The following is a 15,102-nucleotide window of genomic DNA, read 5'->3' as shown; positions in this document are numbered from 1 at the left end:
ACCCAATGTCTAGTTGCGGCTCATTATGTTCCTTACTAATGCAAGATTGCTATTTCTCTTTTACTCCTAGGTTCTGTACTCTGTAACATTTTCTACATTCTTTAATTCATTTTAATATATTGAATTTAATAGAATACCCTAATTTCTCATTATTTTTCTAAACATCATTTAAGAATTTACTAATCCAAGGTTCAACTTCCAATAATCAAAATAATTTATCTAAGAAAGTTTTAAGGTAGTAAGTAAATATATATTCTATTTGGAATAACTACACAAAGACAACTCCCAGAGAACAGACCACTGACCCATTTTGCTCACTGGCGTTTAACACAGTGCCTGCCACCCAGTAAACAAGTACAATTTCTTTCCTGAATTTGTATTTTAAGGTAGCAGATCTCTATTTGTTTGTTTGTTCAAGAGAAGTCTGAGATAAAATAACCTATTACAAAAAACTTAATTTGTCCAACATAGGCTCTAAATGTAAAGAGAATCATTACAAATTAGCCTTCCTCCTATTTGAGTTTTCAGGGGTATTTGACAGTGTACAATAAGTAGTCTCTCCTTGACTTATTTTTTTCTACATCTTTCCTCCACACTTGATTGTAGTTCATCCTACTCTCTTTGGCCTGACCTTCTTCTCTTCATGATCCCTACATGTGAGATTTTTGCAGGGGTGAGTTCTCACTCTTGGTTTCTTCTTTACACTTTCTTTCTAGGTGATCTGATCTAGTCCAGTAGCTTTAAATTGAAAAAAAATTGTTAATTACTCACACTTTTTTTCACACTTTTTAAATATGAAAATAATGTTTCTTTTAAAATTCAGCTTCACTGAGTTAAAATTGAGAAATAAAATTGTAAGACAGTTAAAGTGTACGTTGTGGTGACTTCATATATAATATTATAAAAGGATTGCCCCCATCAAGATAATTAACATCTAAATATTTATTTATTTATTTATTCTTTATATTTATTTTTTCCTCACATATCTGTTTTTTCCCTTTGGTGAACATATGTACTCCTTTTGCAAATTTCAGTTTTTACAGTGTTATTAACATAGTCATCACTTATAGCCACCATGTTTTCTTGGATCCTCAGACTTTACCCTTTTACCACCAGCCCCTGCACTTTGTTTGTTTGAGGGTTTTTTAGTTTTTAAGATTCCATACATACGTGATACCATGCAGTATTTGTCTTTCTCTGCCTGGTCTATTCCACTTAGAGTAATGCTTTCACGGCCCATCCATGTTTTTGCAAATGGCAAGATTTGATTTTTTTAATGGCTGAATAAACTTCCATTATTTATATAAACTTAGGTGTTTTTCATATCTTGGCTATTATAAATAATGATGTACCAAACATGAGAGTGCAGATATTTTTTCCAATTAGTGTTTTAATTTTCTTTGGATAAATACCTAGAAGTAAAATTTCTAAATAATATGCTAGTTCTTTTTTTTTAAATTTTTGAGGAATCCCATACATTTTGCATAGTGGCTGACTGGTTTACATTCCCACCAACAATGTACAAAGCTTCTCATTTCTCCACATCCTTGCCAGCATTGAGCTCTTGTTTTTTAGACAATAGCCCTTCTAACAGGTATAAGATGATATTCACTGTGGTTTTGATTTGCTGCTCTCTAATACTTAGTGATGTTGAGCATCTTTTCATGTGCCTGTTGGCCATCTATATGTCTTATATGAAAAAAATGTCTATTTGGATCCTCTGCCCATTTTAACTGGACTATTTATTTTTCGATACTGAATTTTATGAGTTCTTTACATATTTTAGATACTGGTAAATAGATGTATGACTTGTAAATAGTTCTTCCAATTTGTTAGATTGGTTTTTTTTGTTGTTTCTTTTGCTGTGCAGAATCTTTTGGTAAAGTTCCATTCATTTGAATTGATTTTTGTGTGCGCATAATGTAAGATAGTAGTCTAGTTTCATTCTTTGCACATGGCTGTTCGATTTTTTCAGCAACATTCACTGGAGAAACTATGTATTTCCTCATGTATAGTCTTTGCTCCTGTCATAAATAATTCACCATATCTGCATGGGTTTATTCTGTGTTCTATTCTGTTTTATTTTTCTTTGTGGCTTGTCTTTTTTATGATAGTACTATATTGTTTTGACTAACTAAACATAGTTGTGCGATACAATTTGAAATCAAGAAGTGCGAGGCCTTCATCTTTCTTCTTTTTTCAAGATTGTTTTGGCTATATGAAACTTTAAATTTTGTCTTTATTTATTTATTTATTTATTAAAGATTTTTATTTATTTATCTTTAGGGAAGAAGGGAAGGAGAGAGGGAGAGAAACATCAATGTGTGGTTGCCTCTCATGTGTCCCCTGTTGGGAACTGGCCCCCGCTGGGGACTGGCTTGCAACCCAGGCATGTGCCCTGACTGGGAATCAAACCAAGATCCTCTGGTTTGCAGGCTTGGGCTCACTCCATTGAGCTACACCAGCCAGGGCAAATTTGTTTTTAAACTTTATTTTTTTAATTGTTGTTCAAGTTCATTTGTCTCCATTTCACCCCACCATGCCCCACTGCCCCACCCATCCCCGAATCCATCCTCAAACCCACCCTCTTTGGCTTTGGCTTTGTGTCCTTTAAATATGTTCCTTGATACCCTTCCATTATCCCATTATCCCTTTCCCTCCTCCTCTCTGCTTACTGTGAGATTGGTCATTTCAATGTCTCTGGTTGTATTTTGCTTGCTTATTTGTTTTGTTGATTAGGTTCCATTTATAGGTCAGATTATATGGTATTTGTCTTTCACCGCCTGGCTTATTTCACTTAGCATAATGCTTTCCAGTTCTATCCATGCTGTCACAAAGGGTAGAAGCGCCTTCTTTCTGCTGCATAGTATTCCACTGTGTAAATGTTCCATAGTTTTTTCATCCACTCATTTACTGATGGGCACTTAGGTTGCTTCCAGCACTTGGCTACTATGAATTGGGTTGCTATGAACACTGGGGTGCATAGGTTCTTTTGAATTGGTGTTTCAGGATCCTTAGGGTATAATCCCAACACTGGTATTGCTAGGTCAAAAGGCAGTTCTATTTTTAGTTTTCTGAGTAAATTCCATCCTGGTTTCCACAGTGGCTTTACCAGTCTGCATTCCTACCAACAGTGCACTATGGTTCCCTTTTATCCCCAACCTCTCCAATGCTTGTTTGTTAATTTGCTTATGATGGCCATTCTCATCAGTGTGAAGTGGTATCTCATTGTGGCTATGTGAGATTTTTGTATTTTCATACATATTGTAGTATTTTTGGTCTATTTCTGTGAAGCATGCCTTTGGAATTGTGACAGGTACGCAATAAGTCTCCAGATCACTTTGGGTGGTAGGGACACTTTAACAATGTTATTTCTTCTAATCTATGAACACTAAATATTGTTCCATTTATTTGTATCATCTTCAGTTTTTTTCATTAATGTCTTATACTGTTCAGTGTACAGGTCTGTCCCCTTTATGGTTAAATTTATTCAGAGGTATTTTATTCTTTCTGATGTGATAATAAATTGAATTATTTTATTAATTTCTCTTTTTGGATATTCAATATTAGTATACAGAAATGCAACTGACTTTTGGAACTTGACTTTGTACCTTGCAATTTTATTAAATTTGTTTATAAAAGTTCTGTGGCCTTTAGGGCTTTCTATGTATAAGAACATGCCATATGCAGATAAAGACAATTTTAACTCTTGCTTCCCAATTTGGATGCCTTTTATTTCTTTTCATAGCTGAATGGTTTTGTACAGAATTTCCAACACTATTCCTGAAAACCAGTGGCAAGAGTAAGCCTCAATGTCCTGTCCCTGATCTTAGAGGAAAAGCTTTTAGCATTTTACCATTGAGTGTGATGTTATTAGCTATGGAATTATCATGTATTGCTGTGAGGTATGTACCCTGAATATCATTGGTGAAAGTTTTACCAAAATATGTGTTAATTTGATAAATGCTATTTGTGCATTTGTTGAGATTTTCATCATGTGATTTTTATCATTGTTTGTTAATGTGGTATATTATATTGATTCATTTGCAGTCACTAAACCATTCTTGTATCCTTGGAATAAATCTCATTTGATCATGGTATACGATCCTTTTAAAGTTCAGTTTATTGAAGATATTTGTTCTTCAAAAATATTGGCCTTAATTTTCTTTTATGTAGTCTTGTTGTCTGGCTTTGGTATCATGTTAAGCCTGACCTTGTAAAATGAGTTTAGAAGTATTCTTTCCTGACACTCAAATACGGAACAGGTTGACAGGGTCCAGAGGGGAGAGGGGAGAGAATCATAGGGGAAAGGGGGAAGGACTCACATGAACAAGTATAAAGGACACATGGACAATAACTAAGGTGGGGGGTGGAAATGGGAGGGAGGCGGGGAGCACTGGGGTGGGTGGGCAGGGCTGGGAATATAAGATAGAAAACTGTACTTGAACAAGAATTAAATAAAAATAAAAATAAAAATAAAAAAGTTTAAAAAAGAAGTATTCTTTCCTCTTTAACTTCTAGAAAGATTTGAGAAGGATTGTTATTCATTCATCCTATGTGTTTTATAGAATTTGCCAGTGAAACCATCTGGTCCTGGACTTCTGGTTTTTGAGGGGAGGCTTTTGGTAGTGATTTAATCTGTTTACTAGCAATTCGTGTGTTTAAATTATATATTTCTTCATGATTTAGTCTTCATAGGCAGTATTTCTAGGAATTTATCCTTTTCTTCTCTGTTGTCCAAATTTGTTGACATATAACTCTTTAGGGTAGTCTCTTTGTTCTGTTTCTTCAATATAAGTTTTAACATCTCTTTCATTTCTAATTTTATAAATCCTCTCTCTCTTTTTTCATTCTGGGAAGTCAAACTAAAGGTTTGTGTATTTTGGTGATTTTTCTCAAAAAAGCAATTCTTTATTATTAATCCTTTTATTGTCTTTTTAAGTCTGTTTCATTACTTCTGCTATGATCTTTGTTGTTCCCTGTCTTCTACTACCATTGCAATTAGTTTTTTCTTTTTCTAATCCCAAAGGTGAAAATTTAGGCTGTGTATTTGAGATCATTTTATAATTCTTTTTGCAGGTGTTTATCACTATAATTTTTCCTATTAGAAGAACTTTAATGGAAATGGAAATAGCCCATAATTTTGGTTTTATTTCCATTTCCATTTGCCTCAAGATATTTTTTTTAATTTCTCCTTTTGATTTTATCTTTGAACCATACTTTAGTAGTATGTTACTTAATCTCCACAAATTTGTGAATTTTCCAGTGTTTTTCCACATAATTGATTTCCAGTGTCAGAAAGTTGTGGTCCAGAGAGGAGAGGGGAGAGAATCATAGGGGAAAAGGGGAGGGACTCACATGAATAAGTATAAAGGACACATGGACAATAATTAAGGTGGGGGGTGGAAATGGGAGGGAGGGGGGAGCACTGGGTGGGCAGGGCAGGGAATATAAAACAGAAAACGGTACTTGAATAAGAACTAACTAACTAACTAAATAAATAAATAAATAAAAAGAAAGTTGTGTTCCAAAAAGATTTTTAATTTCTTCTTAAAATATAACAATCTTCTTAAATTTATTAACACTTCTTCTATGGAATAAACTGTGTTCTATCATGGAAAATATACCACATACACTTTAGAAGAATGTATATTCTGCTGCTTTTTGGATCAAACATTTTAATATTTCGTAAGTTCTTCTGTACTAACTTGTTATTTAACCCTGACATTTCCTCATTGATTTTCTCCTGGATGGACTATTGCTAAAAGTAGGAGATTAATGTCCCCTACTATTATTGTATTGGTCTCTGTTTCTCCCTTTTAGTCTGTTAATATGTGATGGATATATCTAGGTCTTTTTATATTGACCCATAAATACCTACAGATGTTATGTCCCCTTGTTAAATGACCTCTTTATAATGAATTTTTTTCACTGAAAGCCTACTTTTTTTCCGAGAAAAGCTACCCGAGTCTCTTTTGGTTTCCCTTTTCATGGAATATCTTTTTCTATTCCTTTACTTTCATTCTGTGTGTGTCCTTAAAGCTGAAGTGTGTCTCTTGTACACATCTTATAAATAAATATTGATTTTTTTAAATCCATTTAGCCAATGTATGTCTTTCAGTTGGATAATTTAGTCCATTTACATCAAAAGTAATTATTGATAGTTATGGACTATTTTGTTCATTGTTTTCTGGCTGTTTTTGAACTCTTTTGTTCTTCTATCTTCTCTCGCTCTCTTCCTTTGCAATTTGATGTATCCTTGTAGTGACTTGTTTAGATCCCTTTTCTTTATCTTTAGCGTGACTAGTATATGGCTTTGCTTTGTGGTTATCAATGGCTACACAAAACATCTTATAGCATTGTATTTTCAGCTGGTAATATCTTAAGATTCAATGAATTCTAAAGCTCTACATTTTTACCCTCCCCCTACCACATTTTGTTTTTAATGTCAAAACTGACATATCTTACCTTGAGTAATCATTAATTTTATTATAGTTATTTTCACTACATATTTTTGGACTAAGATCTATTATTTATGGGCAGATTTTCAAAGCACTGTGCAAAAACACATCATATAAATTATCCAAGTTGCTAATCATGGATGCCCTGCAAGGTAAATATTGCTTCCAGACCTCACAGAGAGTGCCACAGTTTCAGAAAAATTAGTCATTTGCCCACGATCACACTGCTGAGAACACAACTCATAATATGGTCATAATCTACTTCACACACCAGGATGAAATCTTCACAATTATATTAGATACATAAGTGACTAACTCACCACCATTACAATATTAGATTATCAATGAGATGTATATTTTCACGTTTTCCTGTTACTAATTAAAACTGGTTTGCTTCTGCTTAAGGAAGTGTCTGATTCAACATTTCTTGTTAAGGCAAGTCTTACATTCTTGAGAACATTGAATCTGTAGCTTTCTTTTCTTGTAATGACTTTTTCTGGCTTCAGCATCAGGATAGTGCTGCTTCCTACAGTGAGTTTGGAGGTATTCCCTCCTCCTCAGTTTGTGTGGTCATCTTTAGATTCCTCTTACTTGCAACTCTTTGAGCTTCCTGAAAGTGGAAGTGTTTTTCTTTCCCCAGGCTAGAAAAATACGCAGCCATGATCTCATCATATGAGTTTCCTGCCCTATTCTGCCTCTCTTCTTCTGGGATTCTATAAGATAAATTTGGGCTGCTTGATGTTGTTTCATAAGTCGCAATTGCTATCTTGACTATTTTTCATTCCCTTTTCATTTTATTCCTAAACTTAGATGCATCCAGTGCCCTGTTTTGAGTCTACTGATCCTTTCATCCACTTCAGTCTGCTATTGAAGTTACCTCTATTGAATTTGTTTGGTACAGTTAGTATATTCTTTGGTTTCGTGACTTCCATTTGTTATTGTCTTATATTTCTACATCTTTTTGGTCATTCTCAGTTTCATGCATTTTTCTCCTGACTTGTTGAGCATTTTTATGACTATTACTTTGAACTCTTTGTTATGTCAATCACTCTTCTGTTACATTAAGGTCTGTTGTGAAATTTTATCTTGTTACATTGTCTAGAATATATTTTCTGTTTCTTCATTTTTCTTGATTTTCTGTATTGGTTTCTGCACATGAGATAAAACAGCCACCACTCTGTCTTGAAGTGGATATTTCTTAGTGCCTTCCAATAACTGGAGGTGTGCAAGCTCCTGGCCTTGTCCCAGGAATGCAGAAATCAGTCAGAATGTAGATTCAGGCTGATTGGAAGCTGAAGCAAAAGTAAGCTGCTTTAAAGTATGCTAATAGTCGTCTTTCAGGAACAGGCTTGGAAATGGGCATTTCTTTCAGCTCCCTCTGCACTGAGCTCTGGGAGGAGAGCTGGTGAAGAACTGACTGTTTGCTACAGTCCTGTAGCACCTGTGAAGGCCAACCCTGCTGGCCACCAGAGCCAAGTGATACAGAGGTGCATCCTAAAAGTGGCAGCTCCTAAGTCAAGATGCCAGATACGTCCAAAGGTCTTTTCAGGGCAACACGAGAGACTTGGAGTGAGTCAGAGAAAGAACACAGAGGCATTGCCTACTGTGCCCAACTTTACTGGGAGGATCACAGTCATCCCCTAAATGTGTGCTGAATTAGAACACTTACACTCAGGCAACAGTTTTAAAATAAGCAAATGTTCTCTGATAGGGAAAGACTGGGAGTAAGGCATTTCTGTATACTTCCTGTTCTCTGCACCCTGGGAGGACAGCCACAGTGAGTCCCCACAGGCCCATTAGGAACTGTTTCCTTCTTTGCTATAGTCTTCTGGGTCTCATGAATGCAAGCCCCTAAGGACTTTGAGAGCTATGTGTTTTGGGGGCCTATCCAAAAGATGGGGTCTGTAACAGGGGCAGGGGACCTGGCTAGATCACTTGGGGCATGAAGAGTCCCGAGGCAGTGAAAACCTGTCTTCTCGGGAGAAAGGATGGTGCGTGGGAGACTGCCCAGGGCGACAGTGAGCAAGCAAGTGCCAGTGTGCACTGCCCCAGCAACTGAACAGCAAGCCAACAGGAGATGCAGCAGAAGGAACTTGCACAGTGTGTGCCTGGCTAGCAAAACATTCTGACAAGGGAAACACGCTCTGTTACGAGTATCTGGAGAACATGGGATTTTGGGCTGGGACTTTAAAATGGAGTGTGTACAGAAACTTGCTCTTTCCTTGCCCTTGTCAGCCTGGTCAGGGGGCCGGTGGCCTACGTATTCCTGGCATGAGCCCTGGAGACCCCATAGTCTGACAAGCCCCATGACCTTCCTCCCTGCTTGAGAAGCAGTGACAGCATTGCCGACTGGCACTGTGCAACCCTGCTCAGCCAGGTGCACGGATGCTGGGCCAGCCAATGGCTGGAGGGATGGGGCGCAAATGCTAGGCCAGGGGGCAGCTGCTGGAGGAAAGGGCAGTGCACCACGAATGGGGCGCTGGCACACACAGACTCCAACGGGCCTGTGGAGCTGAACTGTGACTTGGAAATAGCTAAGCCTCCAGGATTCCACAAACACAATATTTTTAAATGGGAGAAGGATTCTAGGTGCATCCTTGAACTCATCTGGCAGAGGGCCTTTTGGTGTTTTAAAGGGAATGGGCTTTGAGTCAGAAGCCTGTTGTTTTTCCAAAATTGTATAGCAAACAAAAGACCCTTTCCCCCTTTTCACCAAACCTCTGCCTCTGAACTTTCTGGGTGGTGGGCAGCAGAACCCCACATGGCTACACAGTAACAGTGCTAGATGTTCGGTCCGAATACTTCCTTCTTCAGGAAGGACCTGGGAGTTGTGAGTTCCCTCCTGATTTTACACTGGTGCACCAGATACGGGGTTTCTGGTGATAGCGTGTCTCGTCCTTTCCTACCCATTTCAGTGGGGACATTTCCTTGTTCATCCAATGTGTAGGGGTCACTCTGCTGAATTTCTTTCAGCGGGGATTTCTCTGTTTACAGGTATATGTTTGGTGTGTCTGTGTGTCTTGGGGCCTACCAGGTCACCACCTTGGATCAGAAGCTCAGTAACTCACATTTTTATCATTTTAGCCCCGAATGCTTCCATCTTTGACCTCCACAACCTCCACTCTTACATTTTTTTGGAAAGATTTCAAATGTGTCCCCAAACATTATTTTTTAAAATTATACTTTCTGGAGTAGTGAATCAGGTCAAAGACAAGTCATCTGAGTTTCCTCCCCTCTCCTAAAATCTAATCCATCACCATGTCTTCTTTTTATTTTATTTTATTTTATTTATTTATCTTTTTAGAGTGGAAGGGGAGAGGAAAGAAACATCAATGTATGGTTGCTTCTCATGCATCCCCTGCAGGAAACTGGCCCCTGCCGGAAACTGGCCTGCAACCCAAGCATGTGCCCTGACTGGGAATCGAACCACGATCATCTGGTTCGCAGGCCTGCACTCAATCCACTGAGCTACACCAGCCAGGGCCATCACCATGTCTTCTTAACTCTACCTTCAAAACATATCCTGAAACCTACAATCTCTCACCATCTTATGTCCAAGTCACCATCACTTCTTCTCTCTATTCCTATAAAAACTGCTTCACTTGCCTCATTGCTTCTACTCTTGTACTTCTATACTCTTTTCTACAGAAAGAAGTCCCATACAAACCATACAACAAATCACTCCCTTCTTGAAATTTGTCACCTTCAGAACAAAATCTAAATTTCTTAACAAGTCCTACAAAGCATACATGATCTGGGGCTTGGATATCTCTCCATCTTCACCCTCCTATATTCATCTCCTCTCTCCCACCACTTGTTCTTTTTTTAAAAAATTTATTTTTAGATGGAGGGGGAGGGAGGTAGAAAGACAGGGAGAGAAACATAAATGTGTGGTTGCTTTTCATGTGTGCCTTACTGGGGACCTAGCCTGCAACCCAGGCATGCGCCCTGACTGGGAATCCAACCAGCAACTCTTTGGTTCACAGGCCGGTACTCAATCCACTGGGTCACACCAGCCAGGGCTTCTCACCAGTCATTCTACTTCAGTAACACCAGCTCTCTCTGCAATGTGCTTACTGTCTCAGGGCTTTGGTAATTGCTCTTCTTTTATTCCAATTCTTTTACCTCCAGGTAGTGTTGCCAGATAAAAAACAGGGTTCTCAGTTACATTTCAATTTCAGATTTTAAAAAATATATTATTTTGTAGTTTAGACATATCTCAAATATCCCACAAGTAGATAGTAGGTATACAGTATGTATTTGATAAATAGAAGGTATTCCGTAAAGTAACACATGTAGTAACTGGTTAGAAACACTACAGACATAAAATACTAACTTAAAGTCTTAATTGTCATTGTTCCAGGAGGATCTCCCAAGTTCTAGTTATGTATTAATTTGATGGGATAAAAGATTAGGACACAAACAATACCCACTAATGCACTAAGGGTATATTTTATCAAAGAAACTTGTATTAATGTAAAAATTATTCTAGACATGTATTGTGAAAAGGAAAATATTCTCTCTGGATTGATTCTATTGTCTTTATTATTATATTTCCAGGTCTTTTGTTTGTTTGTTTCATTTCCACTATGATGAGATATGTGTGTTTCAGTCTGGGAGGTGGTAGTTTAGGTAAGTTATTTAAATAAGTCCCTGAAGTCTGTAAGTTGATTCACACTGAAAACTTTTGCCTCTTCAATTTCCTGATCATGTTTTCTCATGTGTTTTGTGTGGGCAAGCACGTATACCCAGACCTGAAATTATTCTTTGAAAGTAAATTATGAGCTGCAGCCTAAAAATGTTCTAAATCACAAATGCATTGATATGGGAGAAACTTTTTAGTATTTCTCTGCCTTAATGAGATCAAACTCCCACAACATCATGACTAGAAAAATCAAGTCTGGTTTTTAAACATTACTATAGTAGAAAATACAAGATTGTTTTAGTCTGATACATTAACACAGAAAAAGGATGTGGTGACAATATTTTATATACACACATACACAGGGGTGTGCAAAAGTAGTTTTACAGTTATGAGTACATGTGTTTATTCTTATTATTCATTAATTATTGTATCATTTATTTATATTACAGCTATAAACCTACTTCATCCCACCCCCATGTGTAGGTATTTTAAAATACAATAATTTAAGTAGATTTCCTTCTAGGGGTATCTCTCAAAGGGTTCATAATAAAGATACCACTGAAAATTCATTATTTCTATTTTCTTTTCAATTACTCATTAAAAAGAAAACCAACATCTAAGAGAACCAACTTATGCATAGTCATATGCATAAGATTTGGCCACAGGCTAACTTCTTAAGACCATGTATACTGGTGACTCAAATCTTTTCCATTTTCCCACACTAAACAAGTATTATTAAACTGTTATTGAGCCTTTCTCTTAACAACCAGGACCTGGGGGTGACCAAATATGCATATTAAGAACAAAATGATTTTTAATTTATTTAATTAAGTTTATAAGTAATTTTCCCAAGAGAAAATTTTCTGGTCATTTGACTAAGAAGTTTTTGCTTTCTCTTAGAATTATATTTTCTTCAAAAGGCAAATCACTGGTGAAGACATCTACCAAATAACAGCTAACTTTAAATTTAGATAGATTTATACTTAACTCACCCATTGCAGCTTCACAGAGAAATCTATAAAATTCACCAACAAATAATTTGTTTTCCTATGCAGTACCTTAACATACTTGCACACTAACTGAGGAGGTAGACAGCATATTTGTTAATTATTTAAATCTATGCATGTATGTATATTTCTGCATAATAATTTTTCATGTACCAAATCATGCGTTCTTATAACAGGTTTGAATAAAATAATGAACTTCCTCAGTGGCACATCCTCGTATTATTGGCTCGCTTTAATTTTTTTCTTTGATAAACAAACTTTATTTTTAATGTTTCAATAAAATCCTCATTGTATGGGGCTTCATAATTTGATTCCTATAATCTGTATATTTTTTGGACTCCACAGAGTATAAGGGTCCTTGCTTTAGACTGAGTCACTCTTTATTTTTAATTTCAATTATTTTTAGAGAGGGGAAGGAAGGGAGAAAGTGAGGGAAATATTAATGTGCAGTTACCTTTTACACACCCCCTTCTGGGGACCTGACCCACAACCCAGGCATGTGCCCTAACTGGGAATCCAGCAAGTGAAACTTTGGTTTGCAGGCTGGTACTCAATCCACTGAGCTACACCAGCCAGGGCCACTCATTAGATGCGTAGAGAGGTATCACCCTTTAGAAGATGATACCACTATCTCAGCTTTTTCGTAAGCATAATCTAATCCACACAAACTCTTAGTTACAGACAGACTAACATTGAAGTTTAGATTTCACATTTATTGGTCCTAAATGTGGGGAAGAACTGCCAATTAATCTCTCAGTTGTTTTTCTGGGGGGGGGGACAGATATTTTATTATTTTTATCAACTTTCTCTTGTTTCAGAGAACACAGTTCCTTTGCTATCATCATAACAGCACTCAAATTGCATAGACTAGGTTCACTGGTCCACAGCGATGACTGTGTTTTTAAACGCCCCCATGCCAAGCCTGGTTACGGTAAAGGATATGTCACCTGCACCATCTCCCAATCTACCATTATGTGTTCATGAAGGCCAACAGAACATTGAGGAATCCCATATGCGCTCTTTTCATCTTTCAAAAGGTATTTCATTAAAATATATTGCTCCTATCAAGTTAGGTCCACGCTGGTATTTATTTTCTTGTTAAATTTAGAGTTAGGGTAAAATAGAAAAATGTTTCATAGGAAAACTTAAGATTATATTTTGGTAGTTATTAGGTAAGAATAGTTAACTCATTGTTACCTACAGATTTTTAAGGTAAAGGTAACATGGAATGTGATCTATTCAAAATGAAGTTGAAGCGTGGTGGAGGGAAGTAAGTCTTTGAATAAGTGGTAAATTTTGACACTATTCTTTTCCTATAAAATATAATGGAATAGTTTTTTGCCCTTAAGCTTTAGTTTGCTCATTTCTATTATGATTACCAATAAGGATAAGTATAGAAAATATGATTTTAATAACACTTTTAATATGTAAATGGTATGATTACCTATGTAATCTTCTTTAAGGAAACAATTCTTTAAGGGTTCAATAATATTTCAAACAGCTACCTAGATATCAATTAAAAAATATGTTCATACAGAGAGATCATTTAATATTTTTTTTAGTAATTAGACCAGATAAGTGTCCTTCACTTGAAATTTTTTTGCTGTGAAAACCATTATTTTATTATTCCGGGACAAATTCAGTTGTTTTCTGAATAACCCCCTGCTACTCCATTTTTTTTCCTCCTCTGATAAGCTTGCTCCATTCACAGTAATGGCCACATCTCCACCTAGTGGTATCTTAATCAATGAACACCTGGACAGCACTGAAGAAAGAACACAACCAAAGCTGTTCTAGTAACTGATCACGGTGAATGGAGAGCACAAGAAAATAAGCTGCAAAACTGTGAACGGAACCCTCAACACAAACTCAGGCCCTAAAGCATCTATTTAGACAGACTGATTGTAAAATTCAGATAAATGACAAAAGGCTAATAAATAATCACAATTTTGCTCTGGATAATGTAAGTGATGTTAAGTAAAATAAACTTAGCAGCTGGAAACACTTATACCAAAATATTTAATTAAGAGCATCGATATTTTAGTAGTAAAATCCTAAAAAGTCATTTAAACCATGTTTGTTTAAAAAAAGAAAAGAAACATTAGAATGATTGAGTTATTGATAAAATTAAAGTGGTTCATTAATTTCATGTTAGCATCTTTTGAAAATAAATTGGGATGACCAGCTCTTATAAGTGTCCTTAGGATAACTGCCTTTAGTAAAATTTAGACATCGTGAAGCATGTATAATTTTTTCACCACATTGACAATGTTTTTTGAAGACCCTATGAGAAAATACTGATTTTTAAGTAAATATAGGTTGCTGTTATATTCTGTTTAGGATTAGAAACGTAAGCAACATTTGAAATTAGCCATTTACAAAAACAGCATTTTTATAACCTGGTTTGAGGACACAGTGCACTTAGGAATATGGATTATTTTTTAAAATTTCAAGCCAAACACAAAGACAAATAGAAATTAGAGAAAGTGACTGACCATCCACACCACATGAAAACTTGCAGTAAAATGAAGGTAGGAGCTGACATCATGGCACAGGCACGACTCGTTGTGCATATAAGTTGATCCTATTTATAACGGGCAAAGTAGCAAGTACAGGAAAAAGAAAGAAAACACAGAAAAGAAGACATACAAGATGAGATTTCATGCAATTTGCTGGCAGTTAGCAGTTTATGTGAGCCTCCATCCAGAGCAGATTCACAGTGACCATTGCAAATAAGCGTTACCAAAATATTCCACTGCTGAAGAAACACAAGACATTATTAGCACATTAAGCTACTGAGCAGGAGTTGTACTTTCATACACATCCACTATGTAATTTAAAAGAATTATTGAATTATTGAAAATTGAATTATTGAATTATTGAAAATTTTTGTCTGAAACATTTGTAATGCCTTGATCAATTTACAGAGTTTCCTAGAGTGAAAATATTTTTGAGTAAAGAGTTTTTATACGATCCCTGAGTCTTTGAT

General features: G+C 36.2%; 1 protein-coding gene across 6 annotated transcripts in view; it reads right to left on the bottom strand.

Annotated features, from left to right (window-relative positions):
- The window catches only part of CACNA2D1 (calcium voltage-gated channel auxiliary subunit alpha2delta 1), a 472,005-nt gene that overhangs the window by 4,276 nt on the left and 452,627 nt on the right, over positions 1 to 15,102 (bottom strand). For 3 of the 6 annotated variants that reach the window (XM_037066145.1, XM_037066147.1, XM_037066150.1), the window contains one exon: positions 14,609 to 14,697. The exons of the other annotated variants lie outside the window; for them this stretch is intronic. In XM_037066145.1, coding sequence (XP_036922040.1) covers positions 14,609 to 14,697 — 89 coding nt within the window. The remainder of the gene's footprint in view (positions 1 to 14,608; positions 14,698 to 15,102) is intronic. 6 annotated transcript variants of the gene reach the window in all.

This window comes from Sturnira hondurensis, unplaced genomic scaffold (assembly GCF_014824575.4).
Source record: "Sturnira hondurensis isolate 20B ecotype Veracruz unplaced genomic scaffold, ASM1482457v3 Scaffold0016462, whole genome shotgun sequence".
Lineage (NCBI taxonomy): Eukaryota > Metazoa > Chordata > Mammalia > Chiroptera > Phyllostomidae > Sturnira > Sturnira hondurensis.
The sequence above is the reverse complement of the archived record's forward strand: the minus strand, read 5'-3'. Positions and strand labels throughout refer to the sequence as shown.